Source organism: Clupea harengus, chromosome 7 (assembly GCF_900700415.2).
Source record: "Clupea harengus chromosome 7, Ch_v2.0.2, whole genome shotgun sequence".
In the NCBI taxonomy this organism is placed as follows: Eukaryota; Metazoa; Chordata; class Actinopteri; order Clupeiformes; family Clupeidae; genus Clupea; species Clupea harengus.
The window spans coordinates 27,396,325-27,416,848 of NC_045158.1; the positions used below are offsets into that span (position 1 = coordinate 27,396,325).

General features: G+C 45.9%; 1 protein-coding gene across 1 annotated transcript in view; it reads right to left on the reverse strand.

Moving 5' to 3' along the window:
* The window catches only part of cenpe (centromere protein E), a 29,695-nt gene extending 9,171 nt beyond the window's left edge, over window positions 1–20,524 (reverse strand). The window contains 35 exon segments of the mRNA XM_031570997.2: window positions 141–347; window positions 462–497; window positions 632–694; window positions 2,435–2,812; window positions 3,258–3,341; window positions 3,562–3,939; window positions 4,044–4,118; window positions 4,302–5,423; window positions 5,514–5,612; window positions 6,022–6,093; window positions 6,807–6,881; window positions 6,976–7,851; window positions 8,052–8,179; window positions 8,626–8,803; window positions 9,241–9,402; window positions 9,551–9,625; window positions 9,876–10,043; window positions 10,485–10,541; window positions 11,211–11,423; window positions 11,425–11,842; window positions 11,953–12,052; window positions 12,697–12,844; window positions 13,056–13,205; window positions 14,027–14,146; window positions 14,397–14,526; window positions 15,323–15,410; window positions 15,987–16,038; window positions 16,543–16,617; window positions 16,726–16,793; window positions 17,765–17,846; window positions 18,434–18,553; window positions 19,077–19,195; window positions 19,431–19,520; window positions 19,634–19,743; window positions 20,384–20,524. Coding sequence (XP_031426857.1) covers window positions 141–347; window positions 462–497; window positions 632–694; window positions 2,435–2,812; window positions 3,258–3,341; window positions 3,562–3,939; window positions 4,044–4,118; window positions 4,302–5,423; window positions 5,514–5,612; window positions 6,022–6,093; window positions 6,807–6,881; window positions 6,976–7,851; window positions 8,052–8,179; window positions 8,626–8,803; window positions 9,241–9,402; window positions 9,551–9,625; window positions 9,876–10,043; window positions 10,485–10,541; window positions 11,211–11,423; window positions 11,425–11,842; window positions 11,953–12,052; window positions 12,697–12,844; window positions 13,056–13,205; window positions 14,027–14,146; window positions 14,397–14,526; window positions 15,323–15,410; window positions 15,987–16,038; window positions 16,543–16,617; window positions 16,726–16,793; window positions 17,765–17,846; window positions 18,434–18,553; window positions 19,077–19,195; window positions 19,431–19,520; window positions 19,634–19,743; window positions 20,384–20,439 — 6,372 coding nt within the window. The 5' untranslated portion in view covers window positions 20,440–20,524.

A 20,524-nucleotide genomic window follows, 5' to 3' on the forward strand; every position in this document is an offset into this window, starting at 1 on the left:
CATCTTCGTTTAATTCTGGTAAATGTGACGTATTCAAATGAAGCACAATGTGTGTGTGTGTGTGTGTGTGTGTGTGTGTGTGTGTGTGTGTGTGACGGCGTGAGTGAACGTGCAAGAGAGATGAAGAGCCCCCTCCCTACCAGTCGGGTCGACAGCAAGTCCTGCAGCTGTTGAGTGCGCCTCCGGAGACCGACGGTAAGGGGCTCCAGATATGGCATGCTGGGCAGCAGCTGATTGGCCAGCCTTCGGTCACTGAGCTCAGCGGAGGCCAGCAGCGCAGATGTCCATCGCTGGCGCAACTTCTGAGAGAGCTGCTCGGACAGGCGCTGGATCCGCAGGGACCACACCTGGACAGCAGGGGGCGCCAAGTCAGCTTTGGTAGTATGAAGTGATTTGGTAATGTGCGAGATGTCGCTGTGTAAAGCATAGACAAATATATCTCTATGGTGTAAAGCACCAACCTGCAGATTCTGCTGGGAGTCATTCTCTTGCGCCATCTAGTGACATGGGGGAAAAGTGTTAAACAATGCTTAAAAAATATTATTATTAATATTATTTCCCTTTCGGTAAAATAACTCATCAACTTCTCTGGTTTTAGTCCATGAGGCTCTGTGGTCTTCACATTGCTTACCAGCTCTGTGTGGTCCGGATAGCTGGTCCCCTGAGCATTAATCTCCTCTTTCATACGCTGCACCTAACCAGGAAAGAGATATGGGACCTGTAAACCTCCAAATACAATAAACCTCTGACCTGTAAACCTCCAAATACAATAAACCTCTGACCTGTAAACCTCCAAATACAATACACTTCGGACCTGTAAACCTCCAAATACAATACACCTCTGACCTGTAATCCTCTAAATGCATTACACCTCTGACCTCCAAATACATTACACCGATGACCTCTGACCTCCGATCTGTAATCCTCTAAATGCATTACACCTCTGACCTCCAAATACATTACACCGATGACCTCTGACCTGTAAATGCATTACACCGATGACCTCTGACCTCCGACCTGTAATCCTCTAAATGCATTACACCGATGACCTCTGACCTGTAAATGCATTACACCGATGACCTCTGACCTGTAATCCTCTAAATGCATTACACTGATGACCTTTGACCTGTAATCCTCTAAATGCATTACACCGATGACCTCTGACCTGTAATCCTCTAAATGCATTACACTGATGACCTTTGACCTGTAATCCTCTAAATGCATTACACCGATGACCTTTGACCTGTAATCCTCTAAATGCATTACACCAATGACCTCTAAATGCATTACACCGATGACCTCTGATCCTCTAAATGCATTACACCGATGACCTCTGACCTGTAATCCTCTAAATGCATTACACCGATGACCTCTGACCTGTAAACCTCTAAATGCATTACACCGATGAACTCTGACCTGTAAATGCATTACACCTCTGACATGTAATCCTCTAAATACAAACAGGTCCGACCTCAGACTCAGTGACTCCGGCCTGGCTGTTTTTGTCAAGCCAGTTTGGACTTGCCATGAGGTAGGACTAACCTCTTCGTACCGGACTCTTTCGCCAGAAGACAATCCCATAATGCGTAGATTACGCACACTCCTCTGTGATGGATGAGGCAACGACAGATAGTCAGAGCTCTAAAGCGGAGGACACCATGGTTTAGACGACCCTCACCAACCCTGACGTCAGAGTCCAAGATGGCTGCCCCACGCGTCAACATTATTAGCACTTCTGTCTTATTTGTGTCTCATTAAATCAGTCAGTCATACACACAGTACTGTCCAACTTCTATCTGTGGTCATGTTGCTACGGTGTTTGTATGCGCAAAATACTGTGCAATGTGTTATCAACAGGTATCGCTTACTGTGCAATGTGTTATCAACAGGTATTGCTTACTGTGCAATGTGTTATCAACAGGTATCGCTTACTGTGCAATGTGTTATCAACAGGTATCGCTTAGTGTGCAATGTGTTATCAACAGGTATCGCTTAGTGTGCAATGTGTTATCAACAGGTATTGGTAACATCTGTGCAATCAACAGGTATTGCTTACTGTGCAATGTGTTGACAAGACTGACCTACTGATCCTTCACAAGGACATATTGCTCTGTTTATGCTCAAATACATACAGGAGATGGATGAACTGTTGAGGGTCCATTAATTTCATAACATCAAGATCACCCAATAACGATTATCAATAATGTCAATCAAGAAGAATACTTCACTTACATAGCCGCTGGTATGTAGTATGTAACGGTTTACTCTTTCAGGAAGTGTAAATAGACTGTAATTGGCAAATGACCTAAGGCTACTTTGTCCTGGCTGAGAAATATAATTAGACATTTGTCTGGGAAGTGCTGAAAATGTGGGGTACTTGAGGGGTCATAGATGAATAGATAAATAAATAAAAATAAGAAATACAATTCCTCACCATGTCAACATTCTCCCCCAGGTCTCTCTGGAGTTGGCTCTTCTCCTCTCGGACTTCCTGCAGTGTGTCCTGCAGCTCTGCTCTTTGGGCATCGAGGGCACCGAGGTCTGAGCGCAGCCTCTCCAGCTCCTCAGAGCTCTCCACAGCAGCTGCGGTGTGCTGCTCCTTCTCCGCACGGAGCTCCTGCACCTCCTCAGAGTGCTTCTTCTCCTCCTCCCTCAGTCTCTCCTCCAGCTGTTGTCTGTCTGCAGCCAGGGACGAGATTTCAGCTCGGAGCTGATCCACCTCCTCCTGGAGGGTTTGCGCGGCCTCATTATCCCCCAGTAGACGCTGCCTTTCCTCAGTCACACACTGCAGCTGTGCCTGGAGTTCACTGGCCTGGGAACAGAAGGAGGACATTAGAGATGCTCCAGGCTTATCTTCCAACTAAAATAAAACAATAACTCGATCAACAATACATGGCAACACCGACAGATGCTATCTTTTTATTATATCTCCACATTAAGGTTGCTGTGGTGGGTCTAAAGGCACATATCCTTCTTTCCTTGTCTTTTTTTGTACAGGACAACAGAAACTATGCACTGGAAGTTGAATCCATTTATATCATTTACAACTGAAATAAGTGGTCCATATTACTTGGTCATGAAAACATCGACAGACATTTTCAGATCTCCTAAACGTTATAACTTCATCAGGTGAGTCTGGGATTACCCTAATCTGTATGTTATAACTTCATCAGGTGAGTCTATGGGATTACTCTAATCTGTTAAAACCACATCTGGAAAAGCCTCAAATGTACCGCAGTAAGACCGTAGTCACTCACTCTTTCCATGTTGTTCTGAAGATCCGTCTGCAGTTGCCTCTTCTCCTGTCTCATCTCCTCCAGCTCGTTCAGCTGCTCCTGAGCCTGCAGAAAAGGGCAAGCATTGAAACAACAACAGTTCCACCTCATCTATCACAGCCTGTGCCACATGTCTCACAAGGAGCTCCAACCAAATCAACTTCAACTCAAAGTCAGAACTCTACCAGAGAACTCTACCAAACCCCTGGTGTTCTGAGAACTCATTGCTTTTTTGCTACAAAATAACCACAAACATCATTCTAGCTAAACAAAGTCTTATTCTCACCATGTCAACATTCTCCTCCAGGTCTCTCTGGAGTTGGCTCTTCTCCTCTCGGACTTCCTGCAGTGTGTCCTGCAGCTCTGCTCTTTGGGCATCGAGGGCAGCGAGGTCTGAGCGCAGCCTCTCCAGCTCCTCAGAGCTCTCCACAGCAGCTGCGGTTTGCTGCTCCTTCTCCGCACGGAGCTCCTGCACCTCCTCAGAGTGCTTCTTCTCCTCCTCCCTCAGTCTCTCCTCCAGCTGTTGTCTGTCTGCAGCCAGGGACACGATTTCAGCTCGGAGCTGATCCACCTCCTCCTGGAGGGTTTGCGCGGCCTCATTATCCCCCAGTAGACGCTGCCTTTCCTCAGTCACACACTGCAGCTGTGCCTGGAGTTCACTGGCCTGGGAACAGAAGCCACGGGAGGTCAGTCTCAGTGCTCAGAGTCACAAACTACTGAAAAAAACTCAAATGACTAGATCTAGGGGTTGGACAATTTGTCACTCACTTTATCCATGTTGTTCTGCAGATCTGTCTGTATCTGTCTCTTCTCCTGCCTCAGCTCCTCCAGCTGCTCCTGAGCCTGCAGAAAAGCAGTTACACATAACTAATCCAGCACCAAAGAACACCACAGCCCATCAACCCCAACCTCCGCCATGTAAAAGAGGTGCACACAGACTATAGACTCATCTCCAGAGACTCATCTCCAGAGGCTCATCTACACACATCACATCACATTCAGATGAGGCCTTTTAACAGTTCTCACCATGTCCGTGTTCTCCTCAAGATCTCTCTTCAGCTGGTTCTTCTCCTCCCTAAGCCCTTCCAGTATCTCCTGCAGCTCTGCGCTCTGTGTCGTGACTGAGCTCAGGTCGGAGCGCAGTCTCTCCACCTCTCCGGAGGCTACCTCTGAGTTCTGAGGGGTGGAGTGATCCTGTAACTGCTCTCGAGCCTTCTGAAGATCTTCCTGCAGCTTCTCTTGCTGTTCCCGTCCTCTCTGAAGCTCCTGCTGCAACAACTCTTCATTTTTACGGAGCTCTTCCTCAAAGCGCTGTTGCTGCTCTTGGGCTTTCAGTACTTCCTGGGCGTGATGCTGTCGAGCCTCCTGTAGTTCCTGCTGCAACTGTTCCTGCAGCTCTCTGGCGTTCTGGAGATCTTTCTCAAGAGTTAGCTGTTGCTCTAGAGCCGTGTTCAGCTCTTCCTCAAGACCCTGTTGCTGCTGTTGGGCTTTCATTAGCTCCTGCTGATGTTGCTCCTGGGCCTTATGAAGCTCCTGTTGGAGCAGTCCCTGATCTTCCTGGTGAGGCAGCTGTTCCTGTGACATCTCACGCGTCTCGCAGGTGTGTTGGAGCTCTTGTTTCAGCTCTTGGCTTCTATGGAGCTCCTCCTCCTTGTGCTGCTGCTGCTCCTGAATTTCACAAAGCTGGCGCTGCAGTGTCTCCCTCTGCTCCTCAGCCTTATGTAGCTTCTGTTGCAGACTCTCCTGCTCTTCCTGGGCTTTCTGGAGCTCCTGCTGCAAGAGGTCCTCAGCCTTCTGAAGTTTTTCTTCTAAGTGACGCTGCTGCTCTTGTGCCTGGAGGAGCTCTTGCGGTTGATTTTCTTGAGCCTTCTGGAGCTCCTGCTGCAACTGCTCTCGGACTCGCTGGAGTTCGTCCTCTTTTTGCTGCTGCTCCTCCTCTTGAACCTTGAGGAGCTCCTGTCGTAAGGCCTCCTGCAGCTCTTGGGCCTCCTGTCGCAAGGCCTCCTGCAGCTCTTGGACCTCCTGCCCTCCCTCATTCTGACTCGTCTTTAGCTGGTCTCTCTCTGCAGTGAGGGAGGCCACCTCAGAACAGAGACGGTCTCGTTCAGCAACGATCTCCAGAGAGTTCTCTGTGGCATGTGTGACTACCTGAGGAGGGAGAAGAAGAGCTAGACTTTCATCTTTGCCCAAAACATGGCTGGAAAAGTTCTGGTATATTCGTGGAAACGTGATTCTCACCTGGGTAGTGGTACTAGAGAGACTGGGGGTGGCTAGCTGGCGCTCCAGTTCTCTGACCTTGTCCAGGGCCTCTCTCAACTCAGTCTGGTTCTCAATCATCTAAAAATATAGACAGGCAAACAAAGAGCATTTCATTCAGACTTGAATTTGTATTTTAACTGTAGCTTTCAGGGGATTACACATCATGATTAGAATGATCAGTAAAAAGCGTGATCAGTAGTCCTTTTCTGATCCAGGTTTGTTAATATGCTTTGTTAAGATGAATATGTTATGCCTCAGGTTTGATTTACTAGCATCCTAGTGTTGCAGCCATCTTAGCATATATACTGTGAAAAACAAGCTAGTTTAATTCTATAATTACTTTAATTTCAAATCAATGGTCCCAACCTAATTTTTAATCCACACCACAATGACCACAGTGAATGCTGGTGTGGCGTTACCCAGGAAACATTCTGAATTGGCATAAAAACTTGGGTTTTAGATCTTTTTTTAAATTGTATGGCCTCACCATATCCACATTCTCCTGAATGTCAGTCTGGAGTTGCTGCTTCTCCTGCCTCAACTCTTCCAGCTCCTGAAGCTACATGGGGAAACGGGCATCACATGAGAGCTGTGTTCAAGATGCACTTGCAGCATTCAGGCGTATCAACATACGTGCGTCCTTACTGCTGCTTTAATATGTGATTTAAAGGAGTAATGCCTGGAGTTTTTGGCTAAAACTAGCAAACAAACTAACTAAAAGTTAATTTTACTAAACGCACTTGCTCTTAGTTCACTGCAATGACCGCTCAAATACATTCTGAGGGATACATTGTGAGACCGTGTTAATGAAGTTGATATTCCCCTATGGGCCTTATTCGCAAACCAAGCCGTCGCCATTTTGTTGACATAGAAACCCCCCGCCCCCACTTAGCGAGTCAGCCCAGTGTTGACGCGATGGCTTCAATAAGTAACGTTAGATATGCAGATAAATGTGAATTCTAGATCTGTATGGTATAATTATGATCGTCGCTGCGCCAGAGTTTGACAACGTTTTCATCCTTCTTCTACTAACATTATTTTCCCCACTCATTTTTGGTAGACGATATCATCTACTTAGACTTCACCAATTCACATGAAACTTGGCATGGTTGTAGACCCACATAGCTGATATGAATATACCGTTTGTGTCCCTAGGTGTGTGTCAACAAAATGGCCGCGTTTTTGCCACTGGACTGCATTTCATTTCACTGCTCAGTGCATCTCATGGACGGCACTGGTGTTTGTTTGTGGTCCGCAGTAGATCTCACCCACCTGCTCGTCTGTTGCACTGGAACTGGATGACAACCTGCTCTGCAGCTGCTGGAGCTCAGACTGGGTCTGCACACACTGTAGGGAAACAGAAGTACACTCATACTTACAATTATTATTTAAAATACATTTTAAAAAAGTAGAAAAAGGATGTCATTGTGAAACAACGCACCATGTCCACGCTTTCCTCCAGGTCACTCTTCAGCTGATTCTTCTCCTCTCTCACACCCTCTAGTATCTCCTGCAGCTCTGCTCTCTGTGCCGTGAGAGCACTTAGGTCAGAACGGAGCTTCTCCAGCTCCTCGGAGCACACACCAGGCTCCTGGGAAATAGAGCGATCCTGTAGCTGTTGGCGAGCCTCCTGGAGCTCCTGTTGCAGCTGCTCTTGGGCTCTCTGGAACTCTGCCTCCTGATGCTCTTGAGCTTTGTCAAGGTCCTGCTGCAAGGTTTCCTGTTGCTCCAAGGCCTTCTGTAGCTCTAGATGCAGTTTCTCTTGCTCTTCCTTGGCCTTCTGTAGCTCTAGCTGCAGCTTCTCCTGCTCTTCCTTGGCAGATTGAAGGTCCTGATGCAACAGTTCTTTGGCCTTTTGGAGTTCCTCTTGTTGATGTTCATGGGCTTTCAGTAGCTCCTGTTGATGCTGCTCCTGGGAGTTCTGTAGCTGCTGGAGCTCCTGTGACTGATCTTGAGCCTTGTGAAGTTCCTGTTGCAACATCTCCTTGTGTTCCTGGGCCTTCTGGAGTTCCTGCTGTAGTTTTTCCAGCTGTTCCTGGGCTCTCAGAAGCTCCTGGTTTGACATTTCCTGATTCTCTTCAAGCTGCTGTTGCTGTTCTTCAGCTTTCAGAAGGTCCTGTTGTTGCTCTTCTTGTGCCTTATGAAGCGCCTCTTGGAGCAGGTCCTGGGCCCTCAGGAGTTCCTCTTTAAGCTGCTCCTGCTGCTCGTGAGCCTTCTGAAGTTCCTGTTGCTGCTGCTCTTGGCTACTCTGATGAGATGACAGGAGCTCCTCTCGTTCTGTCTGCATCTGGCAAAGATGCTCTGTCAACTCACACACCTGACAGACACACAGAGCCGTACGGTTAATTAGTACTTTCTTATGATGTCTGACATGGGCCAAACTAAATGTAATTACCCCCGAGTGGGTTGATTTCAATGTATATAGATCGACACTGTTCGGACACGGTTCGCTCCAAAGTGACACTATCCACTATGTGTTACCAATGGCTTCAGACCCTTGATCCAGCCTAATCTCACCTGTTGGGTGAGGCTGTTGACCTTTCGTTCCAGATCATTCTTCAGCTCTTCTTCATGTTGCCTGTGCTGTTCCAGCTCTTTCTTCAGCTCGGACACGGTTCGCTCCAAAGTGACACTATCCACTAGATCTGCAGAGGGAGCCATAGAGTGATTTACTGGATTACACAGCCAAGAGCAGGAGTAGCTTCAACATAATAGTGCAAATCATACATGCTCAAGCAGTGAGCATACATGCAGTGTGATCACCGTAGAGCACAAAAACCTCTAGACAGGATGCACACAGCTTTGACATGAAGTTGACATTCTGGCTCACAATGCATGGCCCATGTAATAGAGCCTCAAGGCAATCCAGGAGTGGACAGTACCAAGTTCAGATCACATTTCATGAATGGCATTTGGTACTGAATCATAAGCGTTGACAAAACGATGAAAACAGCCAACGGCCTTATCAAGTTCAGATCACATTTCAGGGATGGTATTTGGCACTAAATCATAAGTGTGATGAAGACATGTATACACGTATGTGATGAAGACATGATGAAGAGAGCCAACACAGGGAGAAGAGGGCTCTTACTTTTAGGGACTTTCCCATCGAGGAGAGCAGTGAGTTTGGTGTTTTCATCAAACGCCCCCATCAGCTCCTTCTGCAGATCAGTCTGCATCTTCTTGAAGCGGGTCTTCCCTGCCTCCAGCTGCGCCTGCACACTGTGCAGCTCTGACTGCATGTGCTGGTGGTCCGCACTGAACACATCCTAGAGGGAGCGTTGAAATCCATTAACACCCAACATATCAGCCCCTTACATTTAGTAACTCACAGGGGAGACACACCCAACATATCAGCCCCTTACATTTAGTAACTCACAGGGGAGACACACCCAACATATCAGCCCCATACATTTAGAAACTCACAGGGAGACACACCCAAACACAAGAGTTTCTATCCATGTTTAAAAACGATGAAAATAGACTATTGTAAATAAAAGTAAATAAGCTAAATAAAAAAAAATAATAAAAAAAACGCTGCAAATAAGCAAATCTATGAATAGCAGCTACTAGCACAGCTTTCACACCCACGCCTTGATAACTCAATTCCTTTGAAAACTCATCTCGCGTGCATCCGTATAGGTCATACACTCAAGAGTCTCTGTCTGCGCTGTCTACACTCTCCATCTAACGGCCAGCCACTCACATCTCTTTCTTTGAGGGCTAGATTTTCCGAGCGCAGGAAGGCCCACTCCTTCTTGGTGTCACGGCTGATGCACTCGGCATCGTCCACGGAGCGCTGCAGGCGCTTCATCTCCTGCACCAGGTCCTTATCGCCCTGCAGGTCGGAGAAGGTCGCCAGCTCCGCCTGTGGAGAAGAGAGTCGGGAACATTAAAAACACCACACACACACACGCACGTACATCCACACACACTAACGCCACCGTACATCCAACACACCACACACACACATCACTCACACGATACACACCCACAATGACAAATTCAACCCTGACCTTGAGATGTTGAGCCTGGATGTCTGAGTCCTCTGCTGCTTTCTTCAAGGCAGTGATCTCAGCCAGAAGCTCTTGCTGTAAATGTAGTAAATCTATTAGGGTTCATGACACAGAATGGAAAAACAAAAGTAGTTGTAGAACATAGTTGTTCTCGCATTGACCTCAAATAAGAACCCTTAGCATTAGAGGTTCCATATAGCTTCAATAATGGCCCCTTTTTAGAACCCGAGTTCTTCAGCGTTGTTGTTCCGCCTCCTGAGTGCAGGCCAACAGCGCGTGTCAGTCAGCCAGCCACAGGCACGTCTCACAGGGGCTCAAGCCTCACCTCATACTCCCTCCTGCTCTCCTTCTCCAGACACTCGAACTCGTCGTCCTCACTCCTCTCAACCAGTTGCTCCTGCAGGCGCTCGCCGTCCCGCTTCAGCCGCTCGATTTCCTCGCTGGCCACCTGAAACTCCCTCATGAAGAGGTCCCGCTCAGCCTCCAGCCTTTCCTAACACACACACAATCACAGGGTGTCATGATGACTACACTACGTAGATGCACATCATTAACATACATGTCTGTAGATGACTGTGGTGGAATGCGGAAGTGGGAACCATTACAGAATTATTAGAACATTTACATTTCTAAACCAACACAAGGGCTAGAGGGGGAACCTGACATTCCAGCCAAAGTTCTGGTTCTACTGGTACTGGTACTTGTAGAAACTAGATGTGGATCCTAGAGGCCTGAAGGTACAGATGTAGGTACCAAGTTGGCCCTAGACTGTGACCTCTTGCCATTGACCATACATCCACACAGAGAGTGTAAACATAAAGTAGAGTAGTACCTAAGCAACACAGGCCCTCTGATCCATTAGATATTAAAGGATAAAGCCAAAGAGGCCCAGCTACACGCTCAAGTAGTCATTTCGTACGCATGGCAAACTTACTTTCTCAACGGTCAGAGATTCACACAGCTGGAGGGTGTCGCCGAAGTCTCTCTTGAACTGGAGTAGGATAGAATTCACAAGGATTCAAAGGATTGCCCACAGGCAAAGGTCAAAGAGTACCAGAGTTTTAGTCAGGATTCAACCCACAGGCAAAGGTCACAGAGAACCAGAGTTTTAGTCATGTTTTTCTTGCCAACAATACAAATCATCACTCAGTAAATATTTCACAGGTCTTTACACATGTGGACTGAAACTGGTATTTATAGATAGATGATACTCTAGAAAGTGTTTATACGCATTTTTACCAATACATTTCCATCACTTTGAGGCAAATTTCCATGACCATACATTTTCTGAAATGTCTATGTATACAAATAAGGTTGGTCTGTAGAACCTTTGAAAAGAAAGGTCCCGAAATGGGTTTTCAAAAATGAATGTAATTATTCAGAATAGCAATCAGGAGTAATCAAGTGGACAAGACAAATCAACAGTACTTAAATGTTCTTGACTTCTTGACTGAGTCACATATACTGTAATATATTATGGCATTTGTGAAGTACATTTCCCTGACTTTTCCATAGCTGTCTGGCTTTATATAGTTTTCCAAAACATCTCCAGGCCCGGAAATTGCAATTCCAATTCCATGATTATTCCAAGTTTTTTTTCCATGACCATTCAAAACCCTGCTAGGGAGCAACTGCAGTTTGAGAGGAGTTGTTTGCTCACCCGTTCACTGGCGTAACCGGATGTGTCGTGCGGTGTGGCTTCTTGCTGCTGCTCGAGCTCGATCACTTTCTTCTCGAGCTCCGCCGCCCTCTTCATGGCCTCCTGTCTCTGCAGCACCTCCAGCTCAAGCTGCTCCTGCACCTCCTTCTTCTCCGTCTCTAGTTGAAGGAACAACTCCTGCTTCTCCTGCACCTCCTCCTTCTTTGTCTCTAGCTGAAGGTGCAACTCCTGCTTCTCCTGAGCGTCCTTCTGTAGTTGAAGGTGCAACTCCTGTTTCTCCTGAACCTCCTTCTTCTCTGCTTCTAGCTGAAGGAGCAACTCCTGTTTCTCCTGAACCTCCTTCTCTAGTTGAAGGTGCAACTCCTTTTTCTCTTGAGCCTCCTTCTGTCTCTGTCTCTAGCTTTAGCTGAAGGTACAACTCCTGCTTCTCCTGAGCCTCCTTCTGTAGTTGAAGGTGCAACTCCTGTTTCTCCTGGGCCTCCTTCTCTAGTTGAAGGTGCAACTCCTGTTTCTCTTGCACTGCCTTCTCAAGCTGTTGCTGCACCTCCTGTCTAAGCTGAGATGCCTTCTCCAGTTGCTCCTCCAGGCTGGACAGTCTTCCATTCATTTCAGAAACATGTGGGGAGTAGTCACTGGAAGAAAATTAAAAAGGGTCACACACAAACAGGGTTACAAAAACTCCCACAAAGACGTAAATATCAGATGCAGACTCTGGGAGGTCCGAGAGCACATCCAAGCGCACCTATCTGAAAAGTTCCGCGTGGTCACACTGCTCTGATTCAGTTCCAGGTCAAGAGTTCGTTCCAAAGGAATTTCCCAGCGCCCATCAAACTCCTCCATGTCTAAACAGCAAGGGAAAAAACAATGCTGTTAATTTCAGCAGCAACATACTGACATGATCCATCGTTTCTTGAAGGGTAAATTCCAGTATTTTATTATCTGGGCCGTATTTTCCCATCTTTTTTAGTGACTTTGATGTGCTGGCTTGCTCCATAGGATTACATTGTAGCTGCGTTCTGCGGTTGCCGCTAATAGGAGTCTCCCTCAAAACTGGACCAATTACAATATTTTTTTGTCCCTAGTAGAAACCGGTAGAGTACCAGTGTTGCCCATTCAATGTATGGTGTTGAATGAATGAGGAAAAAAACAAACAAACAAACAACAACAACAACAAACTAAAAGAAACGCAGACCTCCACCAAGACTAAATGCCCCATCTCAAAATGTTAAAAAAGTGAAAAATAATTCATGCATCCGCCTCGTGATTTGGATCTGCCCACAAATGTAATGGTCTTTTTCTTGGCCATGATACAACCCCCCCCCCCCCCCACACATATTTTATGAAAACTGGTTAGTTTTCGCATAATCCTGCTGACAAAAACAAACAAACAAACCGAACACATAACCTCCACTGATGTTTACATTACTACATGTAATCATGTAGTGCTAAAATTGGACTGAGAAGCAGGATTGCACATTGAACTCACCCTCTTGCTCTACGATGGCTGAAAGATCCACCCTGCGTTGCTTGACGAAGGGCTCCACGAGGCCGCTAGTGTCCAGCTCTTCTAGCTGATCGGTGGGGAGGGCAGCCTGTAACAGCTTACCACCCCATGTCATGCGTCTCTTCGGAATCTGTGCAAGCAGGAAACACACGTACATATTATATTATAGGGCTCACAGGATTCGGTTTTTTTTTTTTTCTCTTTCCTTTTCCTTTTTTGGGTAGTGGGCTGGGGGCCATTAAAACAAAAAAAACCTAATTAAGTGATCAACATTGCTTTCACCATTTCCAAGAAGTGAAGTTCATGGATTGGAAAAGCTACATTCATGAGAAAGACGTTACCTTCTTGACAAGGACAACGTTGGAGGTGACCAGCAGCTTGGTGAGGTTGCGGATGCGGTCCTCCTGCTCCCGCTGCAGCTGTTCCTTCTCCTGCAGCATCTGGCACAGGCTCTGCTTCTCATTCACCGTCGTCTTGGTAACGGATGAAACCTGCCATCCCAACATACACATGGGTCAGCTTACTTAAAGCATGTTTACTTATGGTGCTTCAGGGTGTGTGTGTGTGTGTGAGGTGGGGGGGGGGTGTTGGTGATCTTATGGGCTACTCCTAGAACAAGTACTATAACTTGTTTAATACCTTCTAGACATTACTAATTCATTATAAACTAATGTATGAATTACTAAAAAAAATACATTTTCAGCAGTTCTACGACTCAACTTGAATAGAACTCAGGCGACAGTAAAACACGTGTGCTGCTGTGAGAGTAGATGCTGCTGCACGACACACATAAAAAAAAAGCCAAAGACCACCACAGCCACAAAAACATTCTGTGTGGAACAAAAAGGAGGCGCAGAGAAAACTCAGCCAGGTAAAGCGTGGATGGGTATCTCACTCTCTCTTTGTGTGTGTGTGTGTGTGTGTGTGTGTGTGTGTGTGTGTTTACCGGCGAAGAAATTGTCGAATAGTAGTCGAATAGTTCCAAGTGATTATTGAATATTATTTTTCGCTTTTTTAGCATCCCTAATAAGTAAATCAATATCTACATGATGGCAGAGTAAATCAATATCTACATGATAGCAGAGTACATAAATATCTACATGATGACAGACACAGTGGAGTTAAAGTGGAGTGTGGCAGGGGGCGCCCCACTGTTGCTGGTGATGACTGATGACTGTCACGCCATCGGCTATGGACGATTTAGATCACATTCCCAATGAATCATGCTATAGTTCTTGTACTCAGTTCTTGCAAATGTGGGTTCTTTTAGATTTTGAAGTGACTGGTCTGGGACTGTGTTCCGTGCGAGTACCTCCTGCAGACGTTGTTTGAGCTCGTTGATCTCGTTCCTGTAGCGTCTCAGCAGGGCACCGTCGTCAGACACCTCGGTTACGTGTGGATCGTTCTTCATGCGCTTTGCTGCGCTTGCAAACTACAGAAGATATACAGGCAGAACGGACTCACGTTAACATTTACCACTGGGAGAACAAACTGGTACAGTGTTAAACCACACTGAATTTTAAATACAATGCATCATAGTAATAACTCTTTCTACGGTGATTCAATGATACAATGAATGTCTAGGGAAAGCTTCTCAACATACCATGATGAAGATCAGAACAGGGAAGGTCATGACCTATAGACAGAGATGTGATGGGCCGGAAAGGCGATAGTGTACCCACCTGCAGTGTGCTGATGGTCTCTTCCAGTGTAGCTGGGGTGATGGTACAGATAATGACCGTCTTGGCATTGCCCCCAAGCGAGTTCTGCAGGATGCGTGTCAGCTTGCTGTCTCTGTAGTTGCAGAAACCCCTATGGAGACACCCAAACACCGTCAGCACCATCCCCTGGCTGCACCCCATAGTGAGTCCCCCAAACACAGTGAGCACCATCCCCTACACCCCATAGTGAGACACCCAAACACCGTGAGCACCATCCCCTGCACCCCATAGCGAGTCCCCCAAACACCGTGAGCACCATCCCCTGCACCCCATAGCGAGTCCCCCAAACACCGTGAGCACCATCCCCTGCACCCCATAGTGAGTCACCCAAACACCATCGCCTGCACCCCATAGTGAGTCCCCCAAGCACCATCCCCTGCACCCCATAGTGAGTCCCCCAAACACCGTGAGCACCATCCCCTGCACCCCATAGTGAGTCTCCCAAAGCCGGCACAAGCACGATGTTCGTACATTATATTTATATATTAACCCAGATTTTTTTCTCTTTACTTAGAAATAGTAGTAGACCAATACATACAGACAAGTGCTATTTAAAATCATCTTTACTTCATTTGTGTGCCACGCACTGAGTTTCTTTTCATATTCAGTTCAGAAGAAAAGTACTCTACGATGACATACAGTAGGGGCACTGATAAGTGGTGCAGTGCCACCTCAAAAGAAATGCTGCCGGTTTAGGCTGGGTTTTCAAGTTGGGATTAGTCGATACTGGAAAGTGCATCATTTTTGCATGAACCAAAACTGAGCTGTTAAAGTGTTCTTTGCAGGAAGCAGCAGATGGTAAATAAACTTGACAAATTTTCATACTAAAACATTGACGGATGACAAGTTACCTTAAAAAAAAAAAAAAGAGTGATTATCCTACTTACTTCTGATTTTCATCCGACAGCTTCTTGATGACTTGGCCCAGAGTGAAGAGACTGCGGTTGATGTTGCATCCCTCTTTTAAGCGAGTACCTGCAACACACAAACGAGCACACAGCGGTCACTCCACGCTCCTGCTGAGGTGGCCACTGGGGAGGGCAGATAAGGACGGTCACTGATGACCAGTGGGGAGTGCAGATAAGGTGAGGTGGTCACTGATGACCACTGGGGAGGGCAGATAAGGACGGTCACTGATGACCACTGGGAAGTGCAGAAAAGGACGTTAGAGGTGGTGACTGATGACCACTGGGGAGTGCAGATAAGAGGTGGTCACTGATGACCACTGGGGAGGGCAGATAAGGACGTTAGAGGTGGTCACTGATGACCACTGGGGAGTGCAGATAAGGACGTTAGAGGTGGTCACTGAAGATGACCACTGGGGAGTGCAGATAAGAGGCGGTCACTGATGACCACTGGGGAGTGCAGATAAGGTCAGGTGGTCACTGATGACCACTGGGGAGTGCAGAAAAGGTGAGGTGGTCACTGATGACCACTGGGGAGTGCAGAAAAGGTGAGGTGGTCACTGATGACCACTGGGAAGTGCAGATAAGAGGTGGTCACTGATGACCACTGGGAAGTGCAGAAAAGGACGTTAGAGCTGAGCCTCACCATCTGCTCCAGTCTGACTCGCTCGCTCGGCTCCAGCCAGATCCACCAGATTCTGTTTGACAACCACAACAACACATAAGCACACAGCAGGAGAACATACAGACAGACAGACAGACAGACAGACAGACAGGGCAAGACTACAATGGAGGGTCAAATGTGATTGAGTGAGCTGGGTGACTGACTGACTCACCAGGTGATATATCTGGCTGTAATAGCCTCAAAAATATATATATATATATTTATACATATATATTTATCCCTGCACTTCTCGCACTCTCCACTCCTTCTTTGCACTATTGTTGTGTAACATTTCACAGCTACTGTATATAGCCATTCCGCCTTGTACATACTTTCTTAAACTTCTTAGACCGTTGCACTGTTTGTTTTGTATTGTGTTGTAATGTATATTTTGTGTAAGCACACTGAGAGCCACTTTATCAAGTCAAATTCCTTGTTTGTGCAAACTTACTTGGCCAATAAAACCTGATTCTGAAAAAAACTATAAAACAAGACCACAAGGGTCAGTGTGATCGAGTGAGCTGGGTGACTGACTCACCAAGTGGGACACGATGATGGCACCGTCGGAGATCTCTCCTGAGGTTGGATCGCTCAACTCTCGACTTTCAAGGATCTGGTAAGACAAAACACTTAACTCAGCGGTGTGCAACGGTTGCGGTTAAGTATGAATGTGTGTGTATATGTGCTGGCCAAATCCTGTGCGCGTGTGGAGGCTGCTTACCATACGGAAGATGGCGTGAGAGCGACTGCTTCGCTCATTCATCTTCGTCTTTCCATAGTGGCGGTTCTCTGTGGAAAACACATAGTCCATTTTTGGCTCTGGTCTAGGATCCACAGATGGTGAAGATCAATTTCGTCATAACAAAACAAGATGCGGACCGCCAGAGGCGGCGCTTTAAGCGCCTGGATGCCCATCACATGTAAGTGCCCTCACTACTAGGGCTTCAGAGAGCCTTCTTATCAGTGGAGGGTCAGTCGAGGAGGGGACAGATGAGAGCTCCCACTCCTCTCATCCAAACTCCCAGCAGATGAGCCACAGGTCACTGGACGCGTTCTATGTCCCACCTCATACTAGCCCTGTCCCAGACATCGCAGGCCTCAGGGGTTGACCCTTCTGCACATAATCTCAGAGTCTCTTTGCAGGCATTCGCCTATACGACCAGGGAGTTATCAAGGCTATCAAAACGGATTGTAGATGCTATTCTTTATGCCTGTAAGACCAGGGATGTCCCGATTCCTCTTCATGTTCAGGTCACCCAAACAAGAGTGTGTCTACGTCGTGGGCAGCCCTACGAAGGGGTTCCTCTTTCGGATACCTGTGCAGCTGCATCATGTGCATCAACCTGCAACCTTCCTCCCTACTCTTTCACAGCTTTCTGAAAGGGAAAGTAGGACTTCTTGGTGACCTTGTTGGAATTAGTCATCCAGGTGCTTAAGGCATGAACTAGAATGACGGTTATGTATGTAACCGCGGTGCTATGAATTTCAGATGGCCGCCAGAGCTGGGCGATCACTCGGAAGAAGATTGCCAGGTGGTCACGTCCTGGGTGAACGTGCTTTTATTACCTGGGCAAAGGGAATACGTCACCCAGGTGATACGAACACTCAACTTGCACATACATGTGATGGCCATCCAGCTGCTTAAAGCACCACCTCTAGCAGTCATCCGAAATTCATATAAACTCAGTTACATATGTAACCATTTTTATCTCAGAGAGAGAGAGAGAGAAAGATAGAAAGAGAAAGAGAGAGCTCAGTACTTTCTCCTTTGCGGATCCAGGCCAGTGCTTGTTCAGGTGACGTCACTAACTCCTCTGTAAGATCAGCCACATAGACATTTTTCTGCAAGCACAAGACATTTTTAGAAGTCAAACAAACTTCACTTCATACATATATATTTTAGAGTATAATACCCGACTATAGGAAAGGTTTACTTGTGTGTAGGGTTGGGCGATAGATAAAATTCATTAAATGAACTCAAGAGTTTGTTATTTTTCAAATCATAGAGTCGCTCAGTTTGAACCGAAGGTATGAGCACGACAAACCTGTTCCAGCACCTGAGACAAAAGCATGAAGTGGAATGGAATGGAATGTTTCTCCAGTCATTGCCTACCAGAAGCGCTTCATTTCATTTCAAATTATTTTTTAATAAATTATGCATATTGACATTTTTGTGATTGTTGCAGAGCTGCTCCTAGTGTCATTATTTACAATGTTTACAATATGTAAAAGAGTAACAGCCTTGCTAGTGATGCTTTCCTTTTGTTGATATTGCAGATATGGCCCTGGTAAGAGCATATCATTTTTTTTAATCATGTTTTGTCTTAAGTTCAGAAAAAAATTAAAACATTTAAAACCGTGACTCGTCCAATCTTTTTTTTTGGCCATATCGCCCAGACCTACTTGTATGCATGAAACAGTAAACTCACATAGTTGCCCTCGCGGATCTCTAATGGTTTCCTCTTCCAGCTGTCACACAACAGGTCTGTGACCGTCTCATTGTAGATCTCCATGTAACTCACTCGGAGAAGAAACTCCTTCTTGGAACACTTCACATAAACAAACACAAACCAAAACCATTAGTTCTCTCAAAACCTCATGCTCAGAAACATAGATCCATATCTGGAAGCAGATCCATACACTTACCAACCAAAACATACACTCAATATATCTGTCTCTCTGCCCCCTTCACACACAGAAAAAAAAACTGAAACTCATTCATTTCTCTTAGACATAGGTTACTTAAAGAGGCATCAGAGTGAAATTATGCATTTCTGTGATTCTGATATTTAGTGAAATTCTTCTGTAATTATGACATTCAGTAAGTCTTTATATGGTTGATTATGTTACATAGTCTCTGATCCAGAGCACTTAGCTACATTGTGTAAAGCCTGGGCAGCTAGTGGACACGGCAGGTGTGTCGACCATGATCATGCACCAACAAAATGTATTTTAGGAGGTTATTAAAACTAATGTAACCAAAAACAAAACAAACAAAAAAGCCTTAATAGTGTGACTTAAACAAACAAGCACATACTGAACAAGACAAACAATTGTCTTAGATCATCCTACATTTTTGATAGTCTGGAAGACATCCTCCATAGCCAGTGGGATGACACCTGGTATGAGGCTGCTCCCCATCATCGTGAACGTCTTCCCAGATGAAGTCTGCCCGTATGCAAATATGGTGCCTAGGAAGGGGGAGAACCACACATCTCAGATACAGACATCCCATCATCTGAGCATTCACAGCATCTCAGATACAGACATCCCATCATCTGAGCATTCACAGCATCTCAGATACAGACATCCCATCATCTGAGCATTCACAGTATCCCAGACAAAATTAGAGATTAAAATGTCCTTAGCGATACCACACTCACAGACATACACCCATTGCAGCACCTTGCAGCTTCCCTTACTCACCATTATAACCCTCAACAGTGGACACCACCAGCGACTTTGCAATGTCCTGGTACAGCTGTTTGGTGTTTTCCTCTGAACTGAAGACTCTGTCTGCAGAAGACATTGTGGTATAAATAGGGGGGAGACCATATAATTTAGAGGGCCATGTAACTTAGATATCACAGAAGAGCAGTGGAACAAGGGTGAAGCCAAACCATATTTACCAAAGTTGTAGCTTTTTGTGAGGTTTCCATCATCAACCTGATGGATGGCTTGTTTATCAGCCTTCCAGTACAGCTGTACCGGCTCCGCATTTTCCGCTGCTGCCTCCTCCCTGCAATTAGAAATAACCATAACATATTATTTTCTTGATCGCCTGACTGGTATGGATAAGCCAAATATTCAATAATATTAACCTTAACAAATTGAGAGCGCTTGCGCGTTACAGTGAAATAATGCTACCCGAACAAATCAGGTAGTTTAGTCAGCTACGATACTTGGCAGTCTACAACTGATGTTACAGTAAGGTTATGAGTTCGTCTAAGATAGCTGACCAGCAAAATACCGTTGCGAGACATTTATCTGCCTGTGTATTAAGCTAGTTAACGTTAATCGTGTTTTTTTTAGAAAGTCTAAAAGCACAGTTAGCTGTTAGCCTTAGCCAAAAGTAAACTAACGTTAAGCTTATTGACTGCCGTTCAGTCAGCTGTTAACTTAATGTTACTATGCTATCGCTACTACATATGGAATTTTAGATATTTAGCTATCTTAGTAGATAGATTATTACAGTGTTAAGCTTCAACAGTGGAAAATATATGTTGGCCATGACTATATAGAATAGCTGACTAACTTCTGGCCTAGTTGGCAGAATTAAGGGACGGAAAGCAGGCACCGTTCGTTAACTAACGTGAGCTGTTCCGTAGTAACGTTAGCGACAATTCAGAAGCCTACCTTTAGCAATAACATAAACTTACCTTTCTATGAGAGGTCGGACCCTAACACAAACTTTGACAGCAGATTCTTCTGCCATTCCGAAAGTCTTAAAAAGCCCCCCTAATCACGTCCCTAACTGATCCAATTCAAATATGTGCGCTAGGGTTTCAAACAGCTATTGA